Source organism: Mobula hypostoma, chromosome 11 (assembly GCF_963921235.1).
Source record: "Mobula hypostoma chromosome 11, sMobHyp1.1, whole genome shotgun sequence".
NCBI classification, from domain to species: domain Eukaryota; kingdom Metazoa; phylum Chordata; class Chondrichthyes; order Myliobatiformes; family Myliobatidae; genus Mobula; species Mobula hypostoma.
In genome coordinates this window covers 115939122-115966109 of record NC_086107.1, presented here as the reverse complement: position 1 = coordinate 115966109, position 26988 = coordinate 115939122, and the positions used below count along the sequence as shown (strand labels likewise).

General features: G+C 59.2%; 1 protein-coding gene across 1 annotated transcript; it reads left to right on the top strand.

Annotated features, from left to right (window-relative positions):
* Positions 1–35: 35 nt before the first annotated feature.
* eif3c (eukaryotic translation initiation factor 3, subunit C) lies at positions 36–26549 on the top strand. The gene is made up of 21 exons (XM_063063026.1): positions 36–80; positions 1443–1551; positions 3469–3534; positions 4298–4487; positions 6207–6332; positions 6553–6601; positions 6855–6958; positions 8250–8374; positions 8641–8803; positions 9284–9387; positions 11574–11715; positions 12919–13044; positions 13337–13430; positions 13757–13944; positions 14932–15156; positions 17579–17942; positions 19151–19310; positions 19651–19716; positions 21136–21223; positions 21841–22006; positions 26370–26549. Exons 2-21 carry the CDS (start codon positions 1451–1453, stop codon positions 26444–26446), a joined length of 2724 nt encoding a protein of 907 aa, XP_062919096.1. The 5' UTR covers positions 36–80; positions 1443–1450; the 3' UTR covers positions 26447–26549.
* The last annotated feature ends 439 nt before the right edge of the window (positions 26550–26988 follow it).

Here is a 26988-nt window from a genome sequence, read left to right as displayed (position 1 = left end):
AAGATGGCGACTAGGAGTTACGATTTCCGGTCCCAGTACGTCATTTCCAGCAAGACGGCTCCGGCAGCGTGAGGAAAACGGTGAGGTTGTGGGGGGATAACTTGGAGAAAGGAAGATAGTGAGGGAAAGAAAGTGACGTGCGGACGGAGGTGGGTCGTGAGCGGGTGGTGGAGGACAACAAACGGGGTAGGGAGAGATGGAAGGAGGGGAGGGAGACGGAAGTAGGGTTGGGGGAGGGGAAGGTAAAGGGATGGAGGGAGGTTGGGGAGGGGGTAGGGAGAGGGATGGAGGGTTGGGGAGGGAGTAGGGAGAGGGATGGAGGGTTGGGGAGGGAGTAGGGAGAGGGATGGAGGGTTGGGTAGGGAGAGGGATGGAGGGTTGGGGAGGGGGTAGGGAGAGGGATGGAGGGTTGGGGAGGGAGTAGGGAGAGGGATGGAGAGTTGGGGAGGGGTTCGGAGTAGGGAGGGAGAAGGAAGGAGGGTTGGAGAGGGGTAGGGAGAGGAATGGAGGGTTGAGGAGGGGGTAGGAGTAGGGAGGGAGGAGGGGAGGGAAAAGGAAAGAGGGTTGGGGAGGGGGTAGGAGTAGGGAGAGGGAGGGAGGAGGGGAGAGAGAAGGAAGGAGGGTCGGGGAGAGGGTAGGAGTAGGGAGAGGGAGGGAGGAGGGGAGGGAGAAGGAAGGAGGGTTTGGGAGGGGGTAGGTGTAGGGAGAGGGAAGGAGGGAGAGGGACAGGTAGGGAGGAGAGGGAGGGAAAGGGAAGGAGGGGTGAGGAGAGGGAAGGAGGAGGGTTAGGGAGGGAGAGGGAAGGAGGGTTGAGGGGGTAGGGGTAGGGAGAGGGAAGGAGGGTCAGGGAGCGGGTAGGGGTTAGGAGAGGGAAGGAAGGTTAGGGCGGGATGGAGACTTGGGGAGGGGGTAGGGAGAGGGAAGGAGGAGGGTTGGGGAGGGAGAGGGAAGGAGGAGGGTTAGGGAGAGGGAAGGAAGGTTGGGGTGGGTGGGGTAAGGAAAGGGAAGGGAGCGAGGGGAAGAGGGTGGGCAGATGAGGGAGAGGGAGTACGAGAGGTTGAAAGAGGTGTGGGAGGAGGAGGAGGATATAGTGAGGGAGAGAGACTGAGGAGGAGGGGTAGGGGAGGTTAGAGGGAGAAGGGCTGTGGGAAACAGGATGGGGTTGGAGCTGAGTGGGGGGAGCAGGAAGGAGAAGGTCAGGCTGGAGTGGAGAAGGGCCTGTGTGGAACAGGGGGGGTGGGGAAGATTGATGAGGGGGCTCTCTGGGGACCAGGTCATAGGAGAAATGGGGGAAGCAGTGGAGGTGGGAGGAGAGGGGGGTTTGGGTGGAGGATGAAGGTCAGGCTGGTGGGAGGATCAGCATGGAGGCAGGTCTCAGGGAACAGGGGAGGTTGTGGATGCTTCAGGACTGGGGTTCATTTCCCGCTCCTCTCTTCCCACAGGTGCCACCATGTCTCGATTCTTTGCCACTGGCTCGGACAGTGAATCTGAATCCTCATCCTCTGGGGAGGAGGTGCTACCCAAGGCAGGGGCAGGAGGCTTCTCTCGACAGTAAGTGAGTGGAGTGGGGTTTGGAGGTTGGGGGTGGGGAGAGCCATTGTCATCGCCCGCCCCTCCCTTATCCCTGGGAATGGGGTTGGAACATGCATCAGGTTGGCCAGCGGGTGAGGGCAGGGAGACGGACTTGACCATTCCCGTCTGGAAAAGATAGATTAGTTTTATTTGTTCTGTATGCTGTCCACACGATATACAGTAAAACACTCTGCGGCTGCTGGGTGAAGCCTGCAGGGCCGCCAAACTTCCAGCCCCACTGTAGCACGCCCAGAACCGTACAGCTTTGTGATGTGGAGTGGGAGGGTACCGGAGAGGACTCCCGAGCTCCTTGCAGATACCGGAGTCAGGGAGAGGATTCCCGAGCTCCTTGCAGATACCAGAGTCAGGGAGAGGATTCGGAGCTCTGTACAGATACCGGAGTCAGGGAGAGGATTTGGAGCTCTGTACAGATACCGGGGTCACGGACAGGATTCGGAGCTCCTTGCAGGTACCGGAGGGAACAGAACCCTAGTGACTGGTGCTGTGAAATGTTGCGCTCACACCAGCCTGAAAGTGGCTGCAGCAGTCGACAAGTTGCTGAGGGAGGCGTGTGTGTGTGACATACCTGTCTTCATCGCACACAGCAGCGGGCTTTGTTGGGGACAGGTCGAGTCTCCCAAAACAGATTGGTTTGTCGTTGTCACAGGTACTGGGGTGCAGTGAAGAGCTTGTCTCACATGCAGTTCACACAGGTCAGACGGTTAACCTGTGCACTGAGGTAGAGCAGTAACAGAATGCAGAATAGAGTGCAGCAGCTACGGAGAAAGGGCAGCACAGAGAGACAATAAGGTGCGAGGGCAAGTGAGTTTATTGTGCTCGGGAGTAGAAGCTGTCCTTGAGCCTGGCGGAACTTGCTTGCAGGCTATGGGAGGGGAGAGGACTGAATGCCCGGTCCGGGGTGGCAAGGGTCTGTGATGATGCTGGCTGCTTTACCGAGGCAGCAGGAAGTTAGACAGAGTCGGGTAGATTCTGTGATGTGCTGAACCGTGTCCACAACTCTGTGGTTTCTTGACACGGGCAGAGCAGCTGCCGTACGAGTGGTGATGATGCATCCAGACAGGACACTCTGGTGTATCTGCAAGTGTCAATGGGGTGGGGGGGGGGGTGGCGTGTCAAATCTATTGTTTTAAATGTACATCCTGGAACAAGCCCTTACACTCAGCAAAAACAAAGGAGCTGGTTGTGGACATAATCACTGAACAATTCATTAATCTTCTAACTGGTACGTCTTTCGATTGCGGGAGGAAACCCTCGCAGTCACGGCAAGTACGTTCAAACACCTGACGGGCGGCCCCGAACTCTGACACCTGACGGGCGGCCCGAACTCTGACACCTGACGGGCGGCCCCGAACTCTGACACCTGACGGGCGGCCCCGAACTCTGACACCTGACGGGCGGCCCCGAACTCTGACACCTGACGGGCGGCCCCGAACTCTGACACCTGACGGGCGGCCCCGAACTCTGACACCTGACGGGCGGCCCCGAACTCTGACACCTGACGGGCGGCCCCGAACTCTGACACCTGACGGGCGGCCCGAACTCTGACACCTGACGGGCGGCCCCGAACTCTGACACCTGACGGGCGGCCCCGAACTCTGACACCTGACGGGCGGCCCCGAACTCTGAGCTCTGCGGCTCTGAGCTGTAATGGCATCAACGCTGCCACAGAGTCGTCTGAGGAAGTAGAGGCACTGCTGTGAGTTTCCTTGTCTGTCACATGGGTGCTTGCGCCAGGACAGGCAATTGGTGATGTTCATACCCGTAGCTCTGTCCTCTCTTGAACTCAGCAGTCCCAAGGAGAAGGAAGAGTGGGTGGGCAAGGTCTATCAGCTGCTGAAGTTCTGAGCTGTCTCTTCGCCTTCCTTTCCCCTCCAGGCCATTGTTGGTCAGCGATGAAGAAGAAGATGCCAAAAGAGTGGTGCGGAGCGCCAAAGACAAGAGGTGAGTGACCGTGATAGCCTTCCCGTTTCCATCGCACCCTCCCCTCCTCACCTCTCCCTGCCTCTGTCACCCCTCCCTCCACCACACCTTCCAAGTCCCCCCACCCTCTCCCCTTGTCACCTCTCCCTCCGCCACACCTTCCCAGTCCCCCCACACTCTCCCCTCCTCACCTCTCCCTGCCTCTGTCACCCCTCCCTCCACCACACCTTCCCAGTCCCCCCACCCTCTCCCCTCCTTACCTCTCCCTGCCTCTGTCACCCCTCCCTCCACCACACCTTCCCAGTCCCCCCACCCTCTCCCTACCCCCCCACCCTCTCCCCTCCTCACCTCTCCCTGCCTCTGTCACCCCTCCCTCTGCCACACCTTCCCAGTCCCCCCACCCTCTCCCCTCCTCACCTCTCCCTGCCTCTGTCACCCCTCCCTCCGTCACACCTTCCCAGTCCCCCCACCCTCTCCCTACCCCCCCACCCTCTCCCCTCCTCACCTCTCCCTGCCTCTGTCACCCTCTCCCCTCCTCACCTTCCCAGTCCCCCCACCCTCTCCCCTCCTAACCTCTCCCTGCCTCTGTCACCCCTCCCTCCGCCACACCTTCCCAGTCCCCCCACCCTCTCCCTACCCCGCCACCCTCTTCTCCCCCACTCTACATATCCCTTCCTCTTTACACATCCCCTGCCTCCCTCTCCTCCCCTCTCTCCCTGCTCCCTCTTCCTCATCCTCTTGCCTCCCTATCTCACCTGTCCATCTCCCTCCCTCCATGCATAAGGTTCGATGAGCTGATGAACATCATCAAGACCATCCGCAATGCAATGAAAATCCGGGACATGGCCAAGTGCCTGGAGGAGTTTGAGAGTCTGGGCAAAGCTTACCTGAAGTCCAAGAGCATCGTAGACAAGGAGGGCATTCCCAAGTTCTACATCCGTATCCTGGTCGATCTAGAGGACATGGTGAATGAGGTGAGGCCCCCTTGCTCCCCTCCCCCTCAAGCACCTGCCGCAGCCCTCTGCAACCTCCTGACTCTTCCCTCATTCCCTTTTGTTGCCCTCCTCGGGTGCCAGAGCTCTCAATGGAAACAAATAAATATTTTCATTTCAAAGTGAGATCCTGGGTGATGTTTATGCCGAGGAACTTAAAGCTGTTCACCCTCTGAACCCCAGATCCATTGATGCCAATAGGGGTGAGCCTGTCTCTATTCCTCCTGTAGTCCACAGCTCCTTTGTTTTTGTGACATTGAGGGAGAGGCTGTTTTCTTGACACCACTGTGTCAAGGTGATGACTTCTCTGTAGGCTGCCTCATTATTTGAGACTAGGCCAATCAGTGTAGCATGTACAGTGATGAAATGCTTTGAGAGTTTGGTCATGACTAGACTGAACTCCTGCCTCAGCAAGGACCTGGACTCATTGCAATTTGCCTATCACTACAACAGGTCAATGGCAGACGCAACCTCAATGGCTCTCCACACAGCCTTAGACCACCCGGACAACACAAACTCCTACGTCAGGATGCTGTTCATCGACTATAGCTCAGCATTTAATACCATCATTCCCACAATCCTGATTGAGATGTTACAGAACCTGAGCCTCTGTACCTCCCTCTGCAACTGGATCCTCGACTTCATAGCCGGAAGACCACAATCTGTGTGGATTGGTGATAATATCTCCTCCTTGCTGACAATCAACACTGGTGCGCCTCAGAGGTGTGTGCTTAGCCCACTGCTCTATTCTCTCTATACCCATGACTGTGTGGCTATGCTGAGCTCAAATACCATCTATACATTTGCTGATGATACAACCATTGTTGGTAGAATCTCAGGTGGTGACGAGAGGGCGTAGAGGAGTGAGATATGCCAACTAGTGGAGTGGTGTCACAGAAACAACCCTGCACTCAACGTCAGAAAGTCGAAAGAGCTGATTGTGGACTTCAGGAAGGGTAAGACGGAGGAACACATACCCATCCTCACAGAGGGATCAGAAGTGGAGAGAGTGAGCAGTTTCAAGTTCCTGGGTGACAAGATCTCTGAGGATCTGACCTGGTCCCAACATATCGATGAAGTTATAAAGAAGGCAAGACAGCGACTATACTTCATTAGGAGTTTGAAGCGATTTGGCATGTCAACAAATACACTCAAAAACTTCTATAGCTGTACCGTGGAGAGCATTCTGACAGGCTGCATCACTGTCTGGTATGGAGGGGCTGCTGCACAGGACCGAAAGAAGCTGCAGAGGGTTGTAGATCTAGTCAGCTCCATCTTGGGCACCAGCCTACAAAGTACCCTGGACATCTTTAGGGAGCGGTGTCTCAGAAAGACAGCGTCCATTATTAAGGACCTCCAGCACCCAGGACATGCCCTTTTCTCACTGTTACCATAAGGTAGGAGCTACAGAAGCCTGAAGGCACACACTCAGTGATTCAGGAACAGCTTCTTCCCCTCTGCCATCCGATTCCTGAATGGACATTGAACCCGTGCACAGTACTTCACTTTTTAAATATGTATGTATATTATTTGTGTTTTTGCAGGAGTTTTAATCTATTCAATATGTGTATACTGTAATTGGTTTACTTTATTTTGTGTTTTTTCTCGTCTATGTTAGGTATTGTATTGAACTGCTGCTGCTAGGTTTACAAATTTCAGGACACCTGCGGGTGATAATAAACCTGATTCTGGTTCTGACAGGTGTGGGAGGATCGGGAAGGCAGGAAGAAGATGAACAAGAATAACTCCAAGGCCTTGGCCACCATGAGGCAGAAGATCCGGAAGTACAACCGGGACTTCGAACAGGAGCTCATCGCCTACAGAGAGGTAGGGGGGAATCCCGCTCAGGGCACCCCGAATGCCTGACAGGTCTCAGTGCAGTCTGACGGGAGGAGAGCCCTGCACAGGGCTCTCAGTGCTGTTTAACAAGAGGAGAACTCTGCCCCACACTGTGGGGCATCTCTGCCATGGGGCGGGGATGGCTAGTATTCAGAGAGGAGAGAACATCCTCCTCCACCCCATCTCTGATGTTCCTTTCTCGTTCTAGAACCCGGAAAAGTCTGCAGAGGAAGAGGAAGAAGCGGAGGAGGATGAAGGTCAGAACTCCTTCCCACTCCCACCATATCCCTCACCCACATTCCCTTCTCTCACTGGGGTCTCCCCTCCCCATCCCCCCTGCCGCCTCTGTGCCCCGCCCGCCCCTTGCCCCGCGGCCTGACCTCCTTCACCCAATATCGAACATGCCCCGACTATGGTGTGAAACTGGAAAAGTCATACATTCAATTCCCCTTCCTCCTTTATCTCTCCCTCTCCCTCTCCCTCCCCTTCATCTCCTTCCCACCCCTACAGAATCCTCAGAGGAAGAGGAGGACGAAGATGAGATGACAGCTGCCGTCTTCCTGAAGAAGAAAATGGAGGCTGTCCCAGAGCCCAAGAAGGCCAAGGCCCAGGAGGTCAGAGTTCACCTTTGGATTTTATCTCCGGAATGCCTTCTGACAGTTGCCCCCTTCCCCCTCTCCTCTGTGCCCCCCCCCCGGCATTCCTCTGAGAACGGGGGTAATGTCAGAGTCACACAACATGGAGCCTGGTCTGTGCCAACACAGATCCCATCCGAGTCGGTCCCACTTACTTGTGTTTGGTCCGTATCCCTCTCAACCATTTCTCCCCATCTACCCGAGTGGCTTTTCAATGTTGTAAATGTACCTTCCCAGAACAGACCACTTTCTGGGTGGAAAAAGTTGCCCCTCAGGTCTCTATTAAATCTCTCCTCTGTAACCTTAAACCTGTGCCCTCCAGTTCTTGATTCCCCAGCCCTGAGGAAGAATTTACCCCGTCTGTGCTTCTCGTGGTTTTATACAGCTCTGTGAGGTCAGCCCTCAGCCTTTTACACTCCCAACCTGCCCAACTCCTCTCCATAACCCTGTCCCTCGAGTTGTGACCACATCCTCGTAAATCTCCTCTGCACTCTCTCCACAGGGTGACTAAAACTGTACACAGTACTCCAAGTGCGGCCTCACTAACATCTTGAACGACCCCAACGTGATGTCCCTACTCTTAAAACACTGAACATTAGAATACAGCAACAGGCCTTTGGCACATGATGTTGTCCTGAACCGACTGCTATTGACACCAAATCCCTTCTGCCTACACAGTGTCCATCTCCCTCCATTCCCTGTCCATCCATGTCTCTGGCTAACAGCTTCTTCAAACACCCCAGTCACTGTCGTATCTGTCTCTACCATCACCTCCAGCAGCACATATCAGGCAACCACCGCCCTCTGTAAAACCAAACAACTCGCTCTGCACATCTCCTTCGAACTTACCCCCGCTCACCTCAAGTGCAAGCCCTCTGATATCGGAGATTTCCACACTGGAGATAAAGATACTGGATGTTTGCTTTATCTGTGCCTCTTGTAACCTTGTAAACCTCTATCAGATCTCCCCTCAGCCTCTACCCTTCCAGAGAACAACCTGCGTTTGTCCTTACAGCTGGTACCCTCTAATCCAGGCAGCATCCTGGTGAGCCTCTTCTGCGCCCTCTTCAAAACCTCCACACCCTCTCCAAAGCCCCCACACCCTTCCTGTAATGAGGCACCCAGACCTGAATGTAATATTCCAGATGAGGCCTGATCAGAGTTTTACAAAGCTGCAACACAACTTTCGGATCCCCTTCGTTCCCCCTCGCGTTCTCAGGTTTGTTAGGTTTAGACTGACTCTTCGCCAACCCATCTTCCCCCCCCCCAGGATGATGAGGAAGATGAGGATGACGACGATGATGAAGATTGGGGGTCCCCCTCCGATGATTCGGACTCTGAATCAGATGATGATGACAGCAAATACATCTCCCTCGCCCACAAGTTTCTCAAGAAGTGAGTAAGGGCTGGAGGGAGGGGTTCAGTGTGGGGAGGGGCTGATTTGGCAGGGTCACAGGGTGGGGAGGGGCAGATTGCGGGGGTTATGGTGGAGGGGGACAGATGGTGTTGCAGGTTGGGGGGGGTCAGAGTGATGAGGGGCAGATCTGGTGCGGAGGGTCGATCAGGGAGTTCACCTGATGGGGAGGGGGCTTTCTGGGGGGGAGGGCTGTGGGGGGGGTTGGTTACAAGAGCCAATGTTCCCCCAACGATGCTCCCTGCAGGCAGCCGACAGAGGAGGAGAAGAGGGCTGCCGACAAGAAACGGGACGACAAGCTGAAGAAACGACTGGAGCGCAAGGACAAGAGGAAGGCAGAAGAGGGCGAGGAGGAGGGAGATGAGGGCGGCGAGTGGAAACCGGTGAAAGGAGGGGCTCCCATGGTGTCGGTACGTACCACAGCTTCTCCCCTCCCCACCCGCGCTTTCCCTCTCTGTGTCCCCTCGTCCCCCACCGACCTCCTCGCCCCACCCCCCGACCTCCTCATCTCCCCCCACCTCCTCGTTCCCCCTCGTGTCACCTCCACCCTCTCCCCTTTCCCTCCCTGCTTTCTGCTGCTCAAATCCCCATAGTCTGTCCCTCCCTGTTCTCTCCCCGTAACCCCCGCCCATTCCCCCAGTCACCCTGCCCTCTCTCTCTTCAGAGAGCACGACTTGAAACATGAGCAAAATGTCTGTTCCTCTCCTCGCCCCTTCTCCCTCACCCCTGCCCCACCTAAACTGCGCCGCCTCCTCCTCAACCCTGTCCCCTCCTTTAACCCCCTGCTTTCGCCCCCCTCCCCTGAATGGTCACCTCGCATGCTCTGTTCCCTCCCTTCCCCTGCGTCCCCACTCTCTGCCATGGGTCTACTGTTATTGTTCTGCGTTCAGGAGAAGCCCAAGATGTTTGCCAAGGGGACTGAGATCAATCACTCGGTGGTCCTGAAGAAGCTGAACGAGATTCTCCAGGCCCGAGGGAAGAAGGGAACTGACAGGTAAGGGCACCTCAGTCCCTGCGCAGCCTCTGACACGACACCTTGTCACCACACAAGTGGACGGGGTGGTAAAGAAGGCGTACGGCACGCTTGCCTTAATTGGTTGGGCTTTTGTGTACAAGAGTTTTGGAGTTGCGTTGCAGCCGTGTAAAACTCTGGTCAGACCGCACTAGGGCTATTGAATTGGATTCTGCTGGCCTCATTACAGAAAGGGTGTGGGGGCTTTGGAGAGGTTCACCAGTGGGAGCTCGGTGGGGAGGTGGGACAAACCGGAGTAACGAATGATGAAGGGAAACGTGATCGACATTTAGGGACAGGCTGATAGAGTATCTGTAGCCCAGTGGAAACGTCTGATAATGGGATGTGTTTACGCTGAGGGGGGTAAATTGAAAGGAGATAAGCGGGGCAGGTTTTTGACACGGAGTGGAGGGTGTCTGGAACGTGCTGCTGAGGGTGGTGGTGGGAACAGGTACGATAGAGACAATGTTGGAGGGACACGTGGGTGTGCAGACAATGGAGGGAGAGAGACATTGTGCAGTGAGAAATGTCCTTTCAGCTGTGTCACAGGCACACAGCATCAGATACTCAACACTCACTGCTTCAAAGCATCAGTTTAACATCAGTTGTACCCAAGTTTTTACAAGAAACAGCACAGTTGGAACAGAGATGGAATTCTATTAGAGTGCAAAGTGGTCAGGGTGTTTCCGTTCGGGGACAGTGACTTGGATTGTGCTGTTGGTTCAAGAACCGAACGGTTGAAGGGAAGTCGCTGTTCCTGAACCTGGTGGTGTGGGACGTCAGGCTTCTGTACCTCCCGCCCGATGGGAGCTGTGGGAAGAGGGCGCGGCCCGATGGGAGGTGCGGGAGGAAGGCATGGCCCGATGCTGGAGATCTCTGATGGGAGACATTGCCTTCTTGAGGCAGCCTGTCTTATAGATACAACTGATGTTGGGGAGGGAAGTGCCTGTGATTATTGGGCTGAGTCCGCTACTCTGCTCTTTTTCTTCCCTGTCTGTTCAGATTGCCATGGTGATGGAACCAGTTAAAGCACCGAGGGTGGGCGGGGGTCCGAGGGAACGCCGGGGGGGGGCAGGCGGGGGTCAGAGGGAACGCCCGGGGGCGGGCGTCAATGGGATCGCCGGGGGCGGGCAGGGGTCCGTCAGAACGCCGGGGGCGGGTGGGGATCCGAGGGAATGCCGGGGGGGCGGGCAGGGCTCTGAGGGAACGCCGGGGGCGGGCGGGGGTCTGAGGGAACGCCGGGGGCGGGCGGGGGTCTGTTGGAACGCCGGGGGCGGGTGGGGGTCCGAGGTGGGTGGGGTCTGTGATTATGCTGCCTGCTTTCACAAGGCAGTAGGAAGTGTTGACTTTTGGGGGGGGGGGTTGCTTGAACTGTGCTCTCAGCTCTGCAGTTTCTTGCGGTCTTGGGCAGAGTAGTTGCTGGTCCAAGCTTTGGTACATCTGGACTGAGTTAGTGAGGGTCAGTGGAGACCTGCGGAATTTGCTGAAACCCAAGATGGTGATGGTTGATTGGGGATGATACTGACCTGCAGTCCCCCTGGAGGGTTTGGCGGGGGGGGGGGGGTGTCGGTGAATCACACCCTCCGCCATGGCCCCGTTCTGGTGAAGAGTCTCCAGAATGGCATGGGGGGGGGATGGTGGGGTGTTCAGCAAGGGTGAGCAGACGGTGGTTCATCATGCGGGGGAGAATGCCAATGGATAGCGGTGGGAGCACTTTCCCTTGTCTTTCAGGGGCAAAGGGGGTCAGGATTGGGCGTGTTGTCGAGTGGACTGGAGGACGGAGGGAGGGAGGGAGGCAGCCATGGCTGCCGATCGAGTTCCTGGGTGATTAGGAGCTGCACTTGACTGGTGAACGTTCTTATTGCCGTCCTGCTCCCTCCACCCACTCTCCTCTCCCCCCATCGCCTACCTCTCCTCCCCCATCGCCCGCTCTCTCTCTCCCCCCATCGCCCGCTCTCTCTCTCCCCCCATCGCCCGCTCTCCCTCTCCCCCCATCGCCCGCTCTCCCTCTCCCCCCATCGCCCGCTCTCCCTCTCCCCCCATCGCCCGCTCTCCCTCTCCCCCCATCGCCCGCTCTCCCTCTCCCCCCATCGCCCGCTCTCCCTCTCCCCCCATCGCCCGCTCTCCCTCCCCCCCCTCCCTGCCCTTCCCCATGACTTTCCCTGCAGGGCTGCCCAGATTGAGATGCTGACAGAATTGTGTACCATCGCCACCGCACATGAGCTTGGTGATGGCATCATTTTGAAGATCAAGTTCAACATCGTGGCTTCTCTGTACGACTACAACCCCAACCTCGCTTCCTGCATGAAGGTAAGTCCTAGAATCTCCATCCAGACCAACCCACCACACACCCAGGGTAAGACACAGTGAATCTCCCTCCACACCGTCCCATCACACACTCCCGGGGTCAGACACAGTGAATCTCCCTCCACACCGTCCCATCACACACTCCCGGGGTCAGACACAGAGTGAAACTCCCTCCGCACCGTCCCATCACACACTCCCGGGGTCAGACACAGAGTGAAACTCCCTCCACACCGTCCCATCACACATTCCCGGGGTCAGACACAGTGAATCTCCCTCCACACCGTCCCATCACACACTCCCGGGGTCAGACACAGTGAATCTCCCTCCACACCGTCCCATCACACACTCCCGGGGTCAGACACAGAGTGAAACTCCCTCCGCACCGTCCCATCACACACTCCCGGGGTCAGACACAGAGTGAAACTCCCTCCACACCGTCCCATCACACACTCCCGGGGTCAGACACAGTGAATCTCCCTCCACACCGTCCCATCACACACTCCCGGGGTCAGACACAGAGTGAAACTCCCTCCGCACCGTCCCATCACACACTCCCGGGGTCAGACACAGAGTGAATCTCCCTCCACACCGTCCCATCACACATTCCCGGGGTCAGACACACAATGAAGCTCCCTCCACACCGTCCCATCGCACACTCCTGGAGTTAGACACAGAGTGAAGCTCCCTCCAGACCGTCCCATCACACACTCCTGGGGTCAGACACAGTGAATCTCCCTCCAGACCGTCCCATCACACACTCCTGGGGTCAGACACAGAGTGAATCTCCCTCCACACCGTCCCATCACACACTCCCGGGGTCAGACACAGAGTGAATCTCCCTCCACACCGTCCCATCACACACTCCCGGGGTCAGACACAGAGTGAATCTCCCTCCACACCGTCCCATCACACACTCCCGGGGTCAGACACAGGGTGAATCTCCCTCCACACCGTCCCATCACACACTCCCGGGGTCAGACACAGAGTGAATCTCCCTCCACACCGTCCCATCACACACTCCCGGGGTCAGACACAGAGTGAATCTCCCTCCACACCGTCCCATCACACACTCCCGGGGTCAGACACAGAGTGAAACTCCCTCCACACCGTCCCATCACACACTCCCGGGGTCAGCCTCAGTGAATCTCCCTCCACACCGTCCCATCACACACTCAGTGAACTCTTTCTGCCTCTGTTCCCCTGCAGCAAGATATGTGGAGGAAGTGCCTGGGCTGTGTGGACAATCTCCTCGACATCCTCTTCGAGAGTCCGAACATCTTCATCGGGGAGAACATTGGGGAGGAATCGGAGAACCTGAGCAATCCTGAGCTGGTAACAACATTGTCGAACCCTCTGTCACCTCCTCGTCGCACTCACTCACTCACCTCCTCCCTCCCCCTCCTCCTCCTCCCTTCCTACCTCACCTCCTTCCTCTGTCCCTCCCTCCCTCAGCTCCTCCCTCCCTCCCTTATCCCTCCCTCACCCATTTCTACTCCCTCCCCACCTCATAACTCTGTCCCTCCCTCTCTCACCTCCTTCCTCTGTCCCTCCCTCCCTCCACTTTTCCTTCCGCTCCTCTCTCCTCTGGCGCTCTCTATGCTGACTCTCTCCTGCTCTCACACAGCCGTACCGCGTGCGGGGCTGCATCTTGACACTGGTCGAGCGGATGGACGAGGAGTTTACCAAAATCATGCAGAACACCGACCCCCACTCACAGGGTAAGCTGCTACCACCCCCACCCTGGGGAAAAATGGAGGGGAAGCATGGGGGGGAAGTGGAGGTGGAGACCGATTGGGGACGAGGAGGGGATGGGGTGGAGGGTGTGAGGACAAAGGGTGTAGTGGGAGTGAGGAGGGCATTGTTGCTCACCGTGAGGGTGGATGTAACCCTCCCCACCAATTTCTTCCCATCCCCACCTTTTCCCTATTCCCCCTCCCGCTCTCCCTCCCCTCCTTCTCTCCCCCTCCCCCTCTCTCCCTCCCCTCCCGCTCTCCCCCTCCCCCCTCTCCCCCTCCCCCTCCCGCTCTCCCCCCCCCCGGTGCAGAGTACGTGGAGAATCTGAAGGACGAGTGGCGGGTCTGCCACATTGTGCAGCGTCTGCAGGAGTACCTGGAGCGGAAGGGCAGCACTGACGAGATCTGCCGGGCCTACCTGCGGCGGATCATGCACACCTACTACAAGTTCGACTATAAGGCTCACCAGAGGCTGCAGGCTCCCTCCGACCAGTCCAAGGTGAGGGGGGGAGGAGTGGCAGGACGAGAGGGTAGGGAGAAGTGGGAGATGGGCTGGGAGAGGAAAGAGAGACAGTTTGTCATTGCCAATTAACACACACTCATTCTGCAGACATACGTTATTTTACTTGTGCATGAGGGGAACAGAATGCGTCTGTCACCCACCACTGTTCTGCAGCTCGAGCAGAGGAATGTCGTCTTTACAGAGAAGTTACCAATATTGACCACTTGATAAACTATATAGGTTTCAATTACTGACTTGCCTGATCAATCACCATTCACAATTAGGGTGATAAAAATCAATAGAAACTACGAGTTGACAACCCACCCATGGTATTTTGAAGTTAGTAAAGCATTTGTCCATGACCTTTCACATCTTCCACATCTCTGTGTAAAGTTCTTCACAGACCATTCTAGAAAAGCTCTCAGTTTGCGGGCTCCGCTTGTCTAGGTTGACTACACGCTGCCAATGGACCTTGACTTTGACCTCTACCGCAACTCCCACAGAGAGTGGGGTGGAGGGGGGGATGATGACGGGAGGAGACAGGTAATGGGAGGGCAGGGAAAGAGGGTGGGAGAGTGAAAGGGGGAGATGGGGAGAGGGGCAGTGAGCGGGGAGAGAGGGTGGCGGATGGTCTGAGAGGGAGGGAAATTGGAGGGGCGTGGGTGCAGAGAAGAGGGTGAGGGATGCAATGAGAGGAATAGCAGGAGTGGGAAAGCCATGAGGGGGATAGGGGGGTGGTTGCCCCCTCACTGGAACCCCCTTCTCCCCTTCTCATCCTCTAGATAGAGAGCAGGGGCTGGGAAAGAGACAGGGGGTGGGGGGGAGAGAGACAGGGAATGGAGTGGGGAGCATGTTCCCCTCCCTCAGTCAGAGCAGGACCAGGCAGAGAGAGCGAGGTGGAGGGTGGAACAGGAAGGGGAGAGAGGTGAGGGGAGTAGGGAGAGGAGGAGTGTGACACTCACTGACACTCTACCCCTCCTGCAGTCAGAGCAGGACCAGGCGGAGAGCGAAGGGGAGGACAGTGCTGTGCTGATGGACCGTCTCTGCAAGTTCATCTACTCAAAGGACCGGACGGACCGTATCCGCACCTGTGCCATCCTGTGTCACATCTATCACCATGCCCTGCACAACCGCTGGTTCCAGGCCCGTGACCTCATGCTCATGTCTCACCTGCAGGACAACATCCAGCACGCCGACCCCCCGGTACAGGTGAGTGGCTTCCGTTGCCTCTCCAGGAATATGGGCTCTGTGCTGGCCTCTGGCACTGTGTGTGTGTGTGTGTGTCTGTCCGTCCTCTGGAATTAGCCATTGTTGCACTGGGGAAAAGTCTTGGGCTGTCTCTTACTTTATACACCTCTATCACATCACCTCTCATCCTCCTCTGCTCCAGAGAGAAAGCCGCTAGCTTGCCCACCCTATCCTCATGAGACAGGCTCTGCAAACCAGGCAGCATCCTCCTCTGTACCCCCTCTGAAACGTCCACATCCTGGCAACCAGAACCGACCTGCCGTTGAGCATCTGAGAATAAAAGTGGTCTGTGATTTTGCTGGGACCTCAGGAAGGGTGGTACACCTCAGTCCGGTGGGGAGGGAGGCAGCTGCCGGCAATGGACATACCTCAGAGAAGGTTCACCAGGTAGATTTTGAAGTTGACAGGATTAACCGGTGAGGAGAGATTGAGTCACCTGGGTCTCGCCCTCATGGGAGGGGTGGGAGAAAGATGTGTCACTCTGCCTGACCTGAGAACATGTGGGCACCGTGGGTGGGACAGGAGCCCAGAGGGACCTGGGGTTACCAGTCTGCGGTTCCCTGAAAGTGGAGTCACGGGTAGAAGTGTTCGGCACACTGTGGTCGCCCTGCTACAGAAAAGATGTCGTTGAGCTGGAAGGAGTGCAGAGGCGATTTACGACACTCGAAGGAGAGAGGTTGGGCAGGCTGGGACTTTATTTCTCAGAGATTGAGATAACTTACAGAGGTGAATAAAACTACGAGGGGCACAGACAGTGAATGTGTCAGTCGTTTTCTGCAGGGTTGGGGAATCAAGAACTGGAGGCCACAGATCTAAGGTGAGAGGGAAGAAATTTAATAGGGTCTGCACTGTGCTGTGGTGTAGAGGGACCTTCTCTCTGTGTCTGACCCCGGGAGTGTGTGATGGGATGGTGTAGAGGGAGATTCACTCTGTGTCTGACCCCGGGAGTGTGTGATGGGACGGTGTAGAGGGACCTTCTCTCTGTGTCTGACCCCGGGAGTGTGTGATGGGACGGTGTGGAGGGAGATTCACTCTGTGTCTGACCCCGGGAGTGTGTGATGGGACGGTGTGGAGGGAGTTTCTCTCTGTGTCTGACCCCGGGAGTGTGTGATGGGACGGTGTGGAGGGAGATTCACTCTGTGTCTGACCCCGGGAGTGTGTGATGGGACGGTGTGGAGGGAGATTCACTCTGTGTCTGACCCCGGGAGTGTGTGATGGGACGGTGTGGAGGGAATTTCACTCTGTGTCTGACCCCGGGACTGTGTGATGGGACGGTGTGGAGGGAGCTTCACTCTGTGTCTGACCCCGGGAGTGTGTGATGGGACGGTGTGGAGGGAGATTCACTCAGTGTCTGACCCCTGGAGTGTGTGATGGGACGGTGTGGAGGGAGATTCACTCTGTGTCTGACCCCGGGAGTGTGTGATGGGACGGTGTGGAGGGAGATTCACTCTGTGTCTGACCCCGGGAGTGTGTGATGGGACGGTGTGGAGGGAGATTCACTCTGTGTCTGACCCCTGGAGTGTGTGATGGGACGGTGTGGAGGGAGATTCACTCTGTGTCTGACCCCGGGAGTGTGTGATGGGACGGTGTGGAGGGAATTTCACTCTGTGTCTGACCCCGGGACTGTGTGATGGGACGGTGTGGAGGGAGCTTCACTCTGTGTCTGACCCCGGGAGTGTGTGATGGGACGGTGTGGAGGGAGATTCACTCAGTGTCTGACCCCTGGAGTGTGTGATGGGACGGTGTGGAGGGAGATTCACTCTGTGTCTGACCCCGGGAGTGTGTGATGGGACGGTGTGGAGGGAGATTCACTCTGTGTCTGACCCCTGGAGTGTGTGATGGGACAGTGTGAAGGGAGATTCACTCTGTGTCTGACCCCTGGAGTGTGTGATGGGACGGTGTGGAGGGAGATTCACTCTGTGTCTGACCCCTGGAGTGTGTGATGGGACGGTGTGGAGGGAGATTCACTCTGTGTCTGACCCCGGGAGTGTGTGATGGGACGGTGTGGAGGGAGATTCACTCTGTGTCTGACCCCGGGAGTGTGTGATGGGACGGTGTGGAGGGATCTTCACTCTGTGTCTGACCCCGGGAGTGTGTGATGGGACGGTGTGGAGGGAGTTTCACTCTGTGTCTGACTCCGGGAGTGTGTGATGGGACGGTGTAGAGGGAGATTCACTCTGTGTCTGACCCCGGGAGTGTGTGATGGAACGGTGTGGAGGGAGATTCACTCTGTGTCTGACCCCTGGAGTGTGTGATGGGACGGTGTGGAGGGAGATTCACTCTGTGTCTGACCCCTGGAGTGTGTGATGGGACAGTGTGGAGGGAGATTCACTCTGTGTCTGACCCCGGGAGTGTGTGATGGGATGGTTTCTCCTCGCCCTAGATCCTGTACAACCGGACGATGGTACAGTTGGGGATCTGTGCCTTCCGCCAGGGGATGATCAAGGATGCTCACAACGCGCTGCTGGACATCCAGTCAAGTGGCCGGGCCAAGGAGCTGCTGGGCCAGGGCCTGCTGATGCGCAACATGCAGGAGCGAAACCAGGAACAGGAGAAGATCGAGAAGCGCCGCCAGATCCCCTTCCACATGCACATCAACCTGGAGCTGCTTGAGTGCGTCTACCTGGTGTCTGCCATGCTCCTCGAGATCCCCTACATGGCCGGCCACGAGTTCGATGCCCGCCGCCGCATGATCAGCAAGCAGTTCCACCACCAGCTGAGGGTGGGCGAGAGGCAGCCCCTCCTGGGTGAGTAACTACCCTCCCCCTCCTCTTCCATCCCTGTCCTTTCCACCCAGAGACGGTCCACTACCGGCTGAGGGTGGACGAGAAACTCACTCCATCCCTTCATCCTTCCCCTCCCCACCCTACAGACACCGTGCTCCTCCATGTTAATCCCTCCTTCACCTCCCACCCCACTTCTTCCTCTTCTCTCCGTTCCCATTCGCTGCCCTACTCTCCCTCTCCCGTCATCTTCCCTACTCCCTAACCCCTCCTTCCGTTCCAGTTCCCCTCCCCTACTCTCCCTCTCCCTCCCCTACTCTCCCTCTCCCTCCCCTCCCCTACTCTCCCTCTCCCTCCCCTCCCCACTCTCCCTCTCCCTCTCCCTCTCCCTCCCCTCCCCTACTCTCCCTCTCCCTCCCCTCCCCTACTCTCCCTCCCCTACTCTCCCTCCCCTACTCTCCCTCCCCTACTCTCCCTCCCCTACTCTCCCTCCCCTACTCTCCCTCTCCCTCTCCCTCTCCCTCTCCCTCTCCCTCTCCCTCTCCCTCTCCCTCTCCCTCTCCCTCTCCCTCTCCCTCTCCCTCTCCCTCTCCCTCTCCCTCTCCCTCTCCCTCTCCCTCTCCCTCTCCCTCTCCCTCTCCCTCCCCTCCCCTCCCCCCCTCTCCCTCTCCCTCTCCCTCTCCCTCTCCCTCTCCCTCTCCCTCTCCCTCTCCCTCTCCCTCTCCCTCTCCCTCTCCCTCTCCCTCTCCCTCTCCCTCTCCCTCTCCCTCTCCCTCTCCCTCTCCCTCTCCCTCTCCTCCCCTCCCCTCCCCTCCCCTCCTCTCCCTCTCCCTCTCCCTCTCCCTCTCCCTCTCCCTCTCCCTCTCCCTCTCCCTCTCCCTCTCCCTCTCCCTCTCCCTCTCCCTCTCCCTCTCCCTCTCCCTCTCCCTCTCCCTCTCCCTCTCCCTCTCCCTCTCCCTCTCCCTCTCCCTCTCCCTCTCCCTCTCCCTCTCCCTCTCCCTCTCCCTCTCCCTCTCCCTCTCCCTCTCCCTCTCCCTCTCCCTCTCCCTCTCCCTCTCCCTCTCCCTCTCCCTCTCCCTCTTCCCTCTTCCCTCTTCCCTCTTCCCTCTTCCCTCTTCCCTCTTCCCTCCCCTCCTCCACCCATTTGTTACACCTCCCACTGATCCCTCCCTCCTCCACCCGCCCCCCCCCATTCGTTTGCCTGCCCAGTGACCCTGGCTGTGGCCCTGCAGGTCCCCCCGAGAGTATGCGAGAACACGTGGTGGCTGCCTCCAAGGCCATGAAGATGGGCGACTGGAAAACCTGCAAGAACTTTATCATCAACGAGAAGATGAACGCCAAAGTCTGGGATCTCTTTCCAGCAGCTGACAAAGTCCGGGAAATGCTAGTCAGGTACAGAGCCTGATTCCCAGGCAACACTGACACTTTCTCTCCCCCCCCCCCCCCCCGCCCCGTCTGGGGGTCTGCCTGTCTCTGTCCCGGGACCTGGTGGGACTCTGAGAATGGGATTAGACCCCTGCCTGTCTCTGTCCCGGGACCTGGTGGGACTCTGAGAATGGGATTAGACCCCTGCCTGTCTCTGTCCCGGGACCTGGTGGGACTCTGAGAATGGGATTAGACCCCTGCCTGTCTCTGTCCCGGGACCTGGTGGGACTGTGAGAATGGGATTAGACCCCTGCCTGTCTCTGTCCTGGGACCTGATGAGACTGTGTCTGTCTGTTTTCTGCCACAGGAAGATTCAGGAGGAGTCGCTCCGTACTTACCTCTTCACGTACAGCAGTGTTTATGACTGCATCAGGTGAGAACTCTGGAACTGTGGGGTGGTCCGTGTGGGAGGTACAGTGAAAAACGTATCTGCAGCAACATCTCAGACTCTCAGCATCAGATACACAGCACTCACAGCAAATACATCAACGTGACAATTCTTTACAAGGAAGAACACAATTATTGTGGTTGGCTTATCATACAGAGATTTGGTGAGAAACTTGTTCATACGGATCCGGTCATTACACAGATACGAATGGTAGTGGGGAGGGATGTGTCTATCACCACTGCTCTCTGCAGCTTGGTACGTTTCTGCATTCAAACTGTGGTCCCAGACTGGAGATTGTCTGTATTTCCAAGGGCAGTACAGAACAGAACAGAGAAGTCACGGTGTTACTGTACTGAGGCTTTGCCGGTTGATTCAAGAAGTGGTCAGACAATAACAGAATACAAAATAAAGTATGACAGCCACCGAGAAAGTGCACTTCAGGCATGGTCATATCAGGATAGGTGTGACGTCCTCTTAGCGTACCAGAGGACCATTCAGTAGTCTGGTAACAGCAGGGCAGAAGCTGTCCTGAAGCCTGCTGGTTTAGGCTTTCAGGCGTTTGTATCTTCTGGGTGAGGACAGCTACACGGGACTGGGATATTTGGGGCTTGCTGGAACCGTGGCTGAGGGAGGGACTGGACTGGCAGATCAATGGTCCGGGCTACGGGTGGTTCAGCTGGGATAGAGACGCAGGAAAGAGAGAGGAGGGCGGTCGTACGTTTGGCTGAGGGCGATGTCGCGGCAGTAGTCAGAGACTAAGTTAGACAGTGTTGCAATTGGCTAATTGTTGTCACAGGTACTGAGATACAGTGAAAAGCTTGTTACATACTGTTCAAACAGATCAGATCATTGCACTGTACTGAGGGAGAACAAGGGAAAACAATAACAATGCAGAATAAAGTTGCCGTGCAGGCAGACGGTGAGGTGCAAGGCCACAATGAGGTAGATCATGAGGCCAAGAATTTACCTGATCGTACAAGAGCCGTGATGAGGTAGATCATGAGGCCAAGAATCTATCTGATCGTACAAGAGCCGCGATGAGGTAGACTGCGAGGCCAAGAGTCCATCCTATTGTAATGGTCTAATAACAGTGGTCTAGAAGCTGTCCTTGAGCCTGGAGGTTCATGCTTTCAGCTTTCTGTATCTCCTGCCTGATGGGAGAGGGGAGAAGAGAGAATGTCTGGGGTAGGTTGGATCTTTGATTATATTGGATGTGCCCTGTGCAGTATGACCTGACCAGATAGCTGACGTATTTCCATAGGGTTGTGATAAATGAGTTTTTAATGTGATGATGCAACTTACTTTCCCTACCCCCCCCGCTCCTGTGCCCTCCCCTGATGCTTCCTTGCCCCACACTCTCCCCCACCCCATGTTCTTCCTCCCCATTCTCCTCCTCCCTCCCAGTATGGAGACTTTAGCCAACATGTTCCAGCTGGAGATTCAGAATGTGCACAGCATCATCAGCAAGATGATCATCAACGAGGAGCTGATGGTGAGGGAGAGGGTTGAGAGAGGGAGGGGTGGGGGGTTTGAGGAGAAAGGGAGGGTGAAGGAGGGGTGGGGGATTGAGGAGAGGGAGGGTGAAGGAGGGATGGGTGTTGAGAGAGGGAGGGGTGGGGGTTTGAGGGGAGAGGGAGGGTGAAGGAGGGGTGGAGGGAATTAAGGAGAGGGAGGGTGGAGGGGTGGGGTTGAGGAGAGATGGAGGGGTGGAGGAGATTAGGGAGGGTGAAGGGGTGGGGGGATTAAGGAAAGAGGGGTGGGTAGTTAGAGGGATGGAGGGAGGCTGAGAAAGCAGGTGTAGGGGGTCGGGGAGGGACTACCAATGAGGGCTGGGGTCTGTATTTTGGAGTAAATCCCCTCCACTACCTTCCTGCACACAGCTGAGAGGTGGAGAGGAGGGGCAGAGGGTTGGTGTGTTGGTGATACCTCAGACTGGCAACCCCTTCCCTCCCAACAGCAGAAGGTTGGTGAGGAAGTGTGGCAGAGTGTACTTCACACTGTCTACACCCCAGGGTGGCTGAGGTAGAGCACCATGGGGGGAGCGCTGGGCAGAGAGGTGGGTGGGTGGCTGGGGGTTGTACCTCATACTGACCCCCCCCCCTTCCCCAGGCCTCTCTGGACCAGCCGACACAGACGGTTGTGATGCATCGGACAGAACCCACTTCCCTGCAGAACCTGGCCCTCCAGCTAGCTGAAAAACTGGGCAACCTTGTGGAGAACAATGAGAGGGTTTTCGACCTCAAGCAGGGCTCCTACGGGGGTTACTTCAGCCGCGGTAAGTGGAGAAGGGTCTGGGGTGGGGTCGAGGCGTCCCAGAGTGGGATGTCTCGGTCCAGATTGTTCCCAGGTGGGATGTCTTAAACATGAAATTCCTCATCCAGGGTGTCTGGGGGGAAATTCCTCATTTGGTGATGGTTGGGGGGGGATGCCTCATTTGGGGTGGGTTCCAGGGCAGGATTCCTGATCAGGAGACATTCCTGGGGGGTGGGGGGTGTTCCTATGGAGCGGACCAGTCGAGGGTGGTTCACTACAGAGGGTTTGGCATCCAACGGGGTGCCAGTGGAGGAGGGAGTATGTGAAGAGATGGGGAGGTTGGTGGTCAATGATGCTGACTCTCTCCCCTCCCCCTAAATCCCTTCCTCATTCCCTCTCACCACACCCTCCTCCCCGTCCCTTCCCCCACCCCTCCTCATCCCTTCCCCCACCTCCTCCCTGTCCCTAACCCCCTCACCCTCCTCGTCTCTAACCCCCTCACCCTCCTCGTCTCTAACCCCCTCACCCTCCTCGTCTCTAACCCCCGCACCCTCCCCGTCCCTAACCCCCGCACCCTCCCCGTCCCTAACCCCCGCACCCTCCCCGTCCCTTTCCCCGCACCCTCCCCGTCCCTTTCCCCGCACCCTCCCCGTCCCTTTCCCCGCACCCTCCCCGTCCCTAACCCCCGCACCCTCCCCGTCCCTAACCCCCGCACCCTCCCCGTCCCTAACCCCCGCACCCTTCCCGTCCCTAACCCCCGCACCCTCCCCGTGCCTAACCCCCGCACCCTCCCCGTCCCTTTCCCCCGCACCCTCCCCGTCCCTTTCCCTGCACCCTCCCCGTCCCTAACCCCCGCACCCTCCCCGTCCCTAACCCCCGCACCCTCCCCGTCCCTAACCCCCTAACCCCCGCACCCTCCCCGTCCCTAACCCCCTAACCCCCGCACCCTCCCCGTCCCTAACCCCCGCACCCTCCCCGTCCCTAACCCCCGCACCCTCCCCGTCCCTAACCCCGCACCCTCCCCGTCCCTTTCCCTGCACCCTCCCCGTCCCTAACCCCCGCACCCTCCCCGTCCCTAACCCCCGCACCCTCCCCGTCCCTAACCCCCGCACCCTCCCCGTCCCTAACCCCCTAACCCCCGCACCCTCCCCGTCCCTAACCCCCTAACCCCCGCACCCTCCCCGTCCCTAACCCCCGCACCCTCCCCGTCCCTAACCCCCGCACCCTCCCCGTCCCTAACCCCGCACCCTCCCCGTCCCTAACCCCGCACCCTCCCCGTCCCTTTCCCCGCACCCTCCCCGTCCCTTTCCCCGCACCCTCCCCGTCCCTTTCCCCGCACCCTCCCCGTCCCTTCCCCCGCACCCTCCCCGTCCCTTCCCCCGCACCCTCCCCGTCCCTTCCCCCAACCCCTCCCCCTCTTCCCCCTCACCCTCCCCGTCCCTAACCCCCGCACCCTCCCCGTCCCTTCCCCCGCACCCTCCCCGTCCCTTCCCCCAACCCCTCCCCCTCTTCCCCCTCCCCCTCCCCGTCCCTAACCCCCGCACCCTCCCCGTCCCTTTCCCCGCACCCTCCCCGTCCCTTTCCCCGCACCCTCCCCGTCCCTTCCCCCGCACCCTCCCCGTCCCTTCCCCCGCACCCTCCCCGTCCCTTCCCCCAACCCCTCCCCCTCTTCCCCCTCACCCTCCCCGTCCCTAACCCCCGCACCCTCCCCGTCCCTTCCCCCGCACCCTCCCCGTCCCTTCCCCGTCCCTTCCCCCAACCCCTCCCCCTCTTCCCCCTCCCCCTCCCCCCCCTCCCCCTCCCCGTCCCTAACCCCCGCACCCTCCCCGTCCCTTTCCCCGCACCCTCCCCGTCCCTTTCCCCGCACCCTCCCCGTCCCTTTCCCCGCACCCTCCCCGTCCCTTTCCCCGCACCCTCCCCGTCCCTTTCCCCGCACCCTCCCCGTCCCTTTCCCCGCACCCTCCCCGTCCCTTTCCCCGCACCCTCCCCGTCCCTTTCCCCGCACCCTCCCCGTCCCTTTCCCCGCACCCTCCCCGTCCCTTTCCCCCAACCCCTCCCCGTCCCTTTCCCCGCACCCTCCCCGTCCCTTTCCCCGCACCCTCCCCGTCCCTTTCCCCGCACCCTCCCCGTCCCTTTCCCCCAACCCCTCCCCGTCCCTTTCCCCGCACCCTCCCCGTCCCTAACCCCCGCACCCTCCCCGTCCCTTTCCCCCAACCCCTCCCCGTCCCTTTCCCCGCACCCTCCCCCTCCCTAACCCCTGCACCCTCCCCGTCCCTTCCCCCTCACCCTCCCCGTCCCTTCCCCCTCACCCTCCCCGTCCCTTTCCCCGCACCCTCCCCGTCCCTTCCCCCCAACCTCTTCCCCCTCACCCTCCCCGTCCCTTTCCCCGCACCCTCCCCGTCCCTTCCCCCCAACCCCTCCCCTTCTTCCCCTGTACCCTCCCCGTCCCTTTCCCCGCACCCTCCCCGTCCCTTTCCCCGCACCCTCCCCGTCCCTTCCCCCCAACCCCTCCCCCTCTTCCCCCTCACCCTCCCCGTCCCTTTCCCCGCACCCTCCCCGTCCCTTTCCCCGCACCCTCCCCGTCCCTTCCCCCCAACCCCTCCCCCTCTTCCCCCTCACCCTCCCCGTCCCTTTCCCCGCACCCTCCCCGTCCCTTCCCCCCAACCCCTCCCCTTCTTCCCCCGCACCCTCCCCTTCTTCCCCCGCACCCTCCCCGTCCCTTTCCCCGCACCCTCCCCGTCCCTTTCCCCGCACCCTCCCCGTCCCTTTCCCCGCACCCTCCCCGTTCCTTTCCCCGCACCCTCCCCGTTCCTTTCCCCGCACCCTCCCCGTTCCTTTCCCCGCACCCTCCCCGTCCCTTTCCCCGCACCCTCCCCGTCCCTTTCCCCGCACCCTCCCCGTCCCTTTCCCCGCACCCTCCCCGTCCCTTTCCCCGCACCCTCCCCGTCCCTTTCCCCGCACCCTCCCCGTCCCTTTCCCCGCACCCTCCCCGTCCCTTCCCCCAACCCCTCCCCCTCTTCCCCCTCACCCTCCCCGTCCCTTTCCCCGCACCCTCCCCGTCCCTTCCCCCCAACCCCTCCCCTTCTTCCCCCGCACCCTCCCCGTCCCTTTCCCCGCACCCTCCCCGTCCCTTCCCCCCAACCCCTCCCCCTCTTCCCCCTCACCCTCCCCGTCCCTTTCCCCGCACCCTCCCCGTCCCTTTCCCCGCACCCTCCCCGTCCCTTCCCCCCAACCCCTCCCCCTCTTCCCCCTCACCCTCCCCCTCTTCCCCCTCACCCTCCCCGTCCCTTTCCCCGCACCCTCCCCGTCCCTTTCCCCGCACCCTCCCCGTCCCTTTCCCCGCACCCTCCCCGTCCCTTTCCCCGCACCCTCCCCGTCCCTTTCCCCGCACCCTCCCCGTCCCTTTCCCCGCACCCTCCCCGTCCCTTTCCCCGCACCCTCCCCGTCCCTTTCCCCGCACCCTCCCCGTCCCTTTCCCCGCACCCTCCCCGTCCCTTTCCCCGCACCCTCCCCGTCCCTTTCCCCGCACCCTCCCCGTCCCTTTCCCCGCACCCTCCCCGTCCCTTTCCCCGCACCCTCCCCGTCCCTTCCCCCAACCCCTCCCCCTCTTCCCCCTCACCCTCCCCGTCCCTTTCCCCGCACCCTCCCCGTCCCTTCCCCCCCAGCCCGCCCCCACTTCCCCCTCACCCTCCCCGTCCCTTTCCCCGCACCCTCCCCGTCCCTTTCCCCGCACCCTCCCCGTCCCTTTCCCCGCACCCTCCCCGTCCCTTTCCCCGCACCCTCCCCGTCCCTTCCCCCCAACCCCTCCCCCTCTTCCCCCCAACCCCTCCCCCTCTTCCCCCCAACCCCTCCCCCTCTTCCCCCTCACCCTCCCCGTCCCTTTCCCCGCACCCTCCCCGTCCCTTTCCCCGCACCCTCCCCGTCCCTTCCCCCGCACCCTCCCCGTCCCTTCCCCCCAACCCCTCCCCCTCTTCCCCCTCACCCTCCCCGTCCCTTTCCCCGCACCCTCCCCGTCCCTTCCCCCCAACCCCTCCCCTTCTTCCCCCGCACCCTCCCCGTCCCTTTCCCCGCACCCTCCCCGTCCCTTTCCCCGCACCCTCCCCGTCCCTTCCCCCAACCCCTCCCCCTCTTCCCCCTCACCCTCCCCGTCCCTTCCCCCAACCCCTCCCCCTCTTCCCCCCAACCCCTCCCCGTCCCTTCCCCCAACCCCTCCCCGTCCCTTCCCCCAACCCCTCCCCGTCCCTTCCCCCCAACCCCTCCCCGTCCCTTTCCCCGCCCCCTCCCCGTCCCTTTCCCCGCCCCCTCCCCGTCCCTTCCCCCCAACCCCTCCCCCTCACCCTCCCTTCCTTTCTGACTCTCTTTACTCCCTCTCGCTCTCTCGACAGACCAACGGATTGGATACCAGGGCAAGCAGTCATACGCGGGCCGAGGGGCCTTCCGGCAGAACCAGGGTGCCTACTGAGTGGAGGGAGAACAGAGGGAGACCCCCCCCCGTTACCTATTGCGTGTCTGCCTGTGATCCGTAGAATAAAGCAGAATTAATGTGTTGTCAGCATTGCCGCCCGCCTCTCATTCTGTGTTGTAGATTTGCAAGGATGCAGGCTGTCTGGCCCAAACAGGTGCTACTAACCTCCCAGCTGGGCACAATTTCCTGCATTCGGCCCATCCCCACCTCCCCTCCATGTGGCTATCTAATGATTGTGTTGTATCAGTGCCTGCCTCTGGCAGCTCGTTCCATGGACTCCCCACCCTCTAGGTGAGAAGGTTGGCCTTCGGGTCCATTTTAAATCTCTCCTCTTAGCCGAAACCTCTGCTCCCTACCCCGGGGAAAAGACTGACACCGTACACCTTATTGAAGCTGCTCCGGACTTTAAGTGCTCATCGATCTCCGACTTTCCAAGGTATAAAGACCCAGGCTGGCCAACCTGTCCCTATAACATCCACGTCAGTCTAGTCTGCAGTCTTTCCAGTTTAACCCTGTCTCTCCCATAGCAGGGCAACCAG

What these genes read in the sequence shown, in the direction of transcription:
- eif3c (XM_063063026.1), top strand. Translation starts at nt 1,451, where the DNA reads ATGTCTCGATTCTTTGCCACTGGCTCGGACAGTGAATCTGAATCCTCA. An exon ending in GCAGGAGGCTTCTCTCGACA is followed by an intron (nt 1,552 to 3,468) that starts GTAAGTGAGTGG and finishes TTTCCCCTCCAG; the next exon opens with GCCATTGTTGGTCAGCGATG. An exon ending in CGAGAGGCAGCCCCTCCTGG is followed by an intron (nt 17,943 to 19,150) that starts GTGAGTAACTAC and finishes GTGGCCCTGCAG; the next exon opens with GTCCCCCCGAGAGTATGCGA.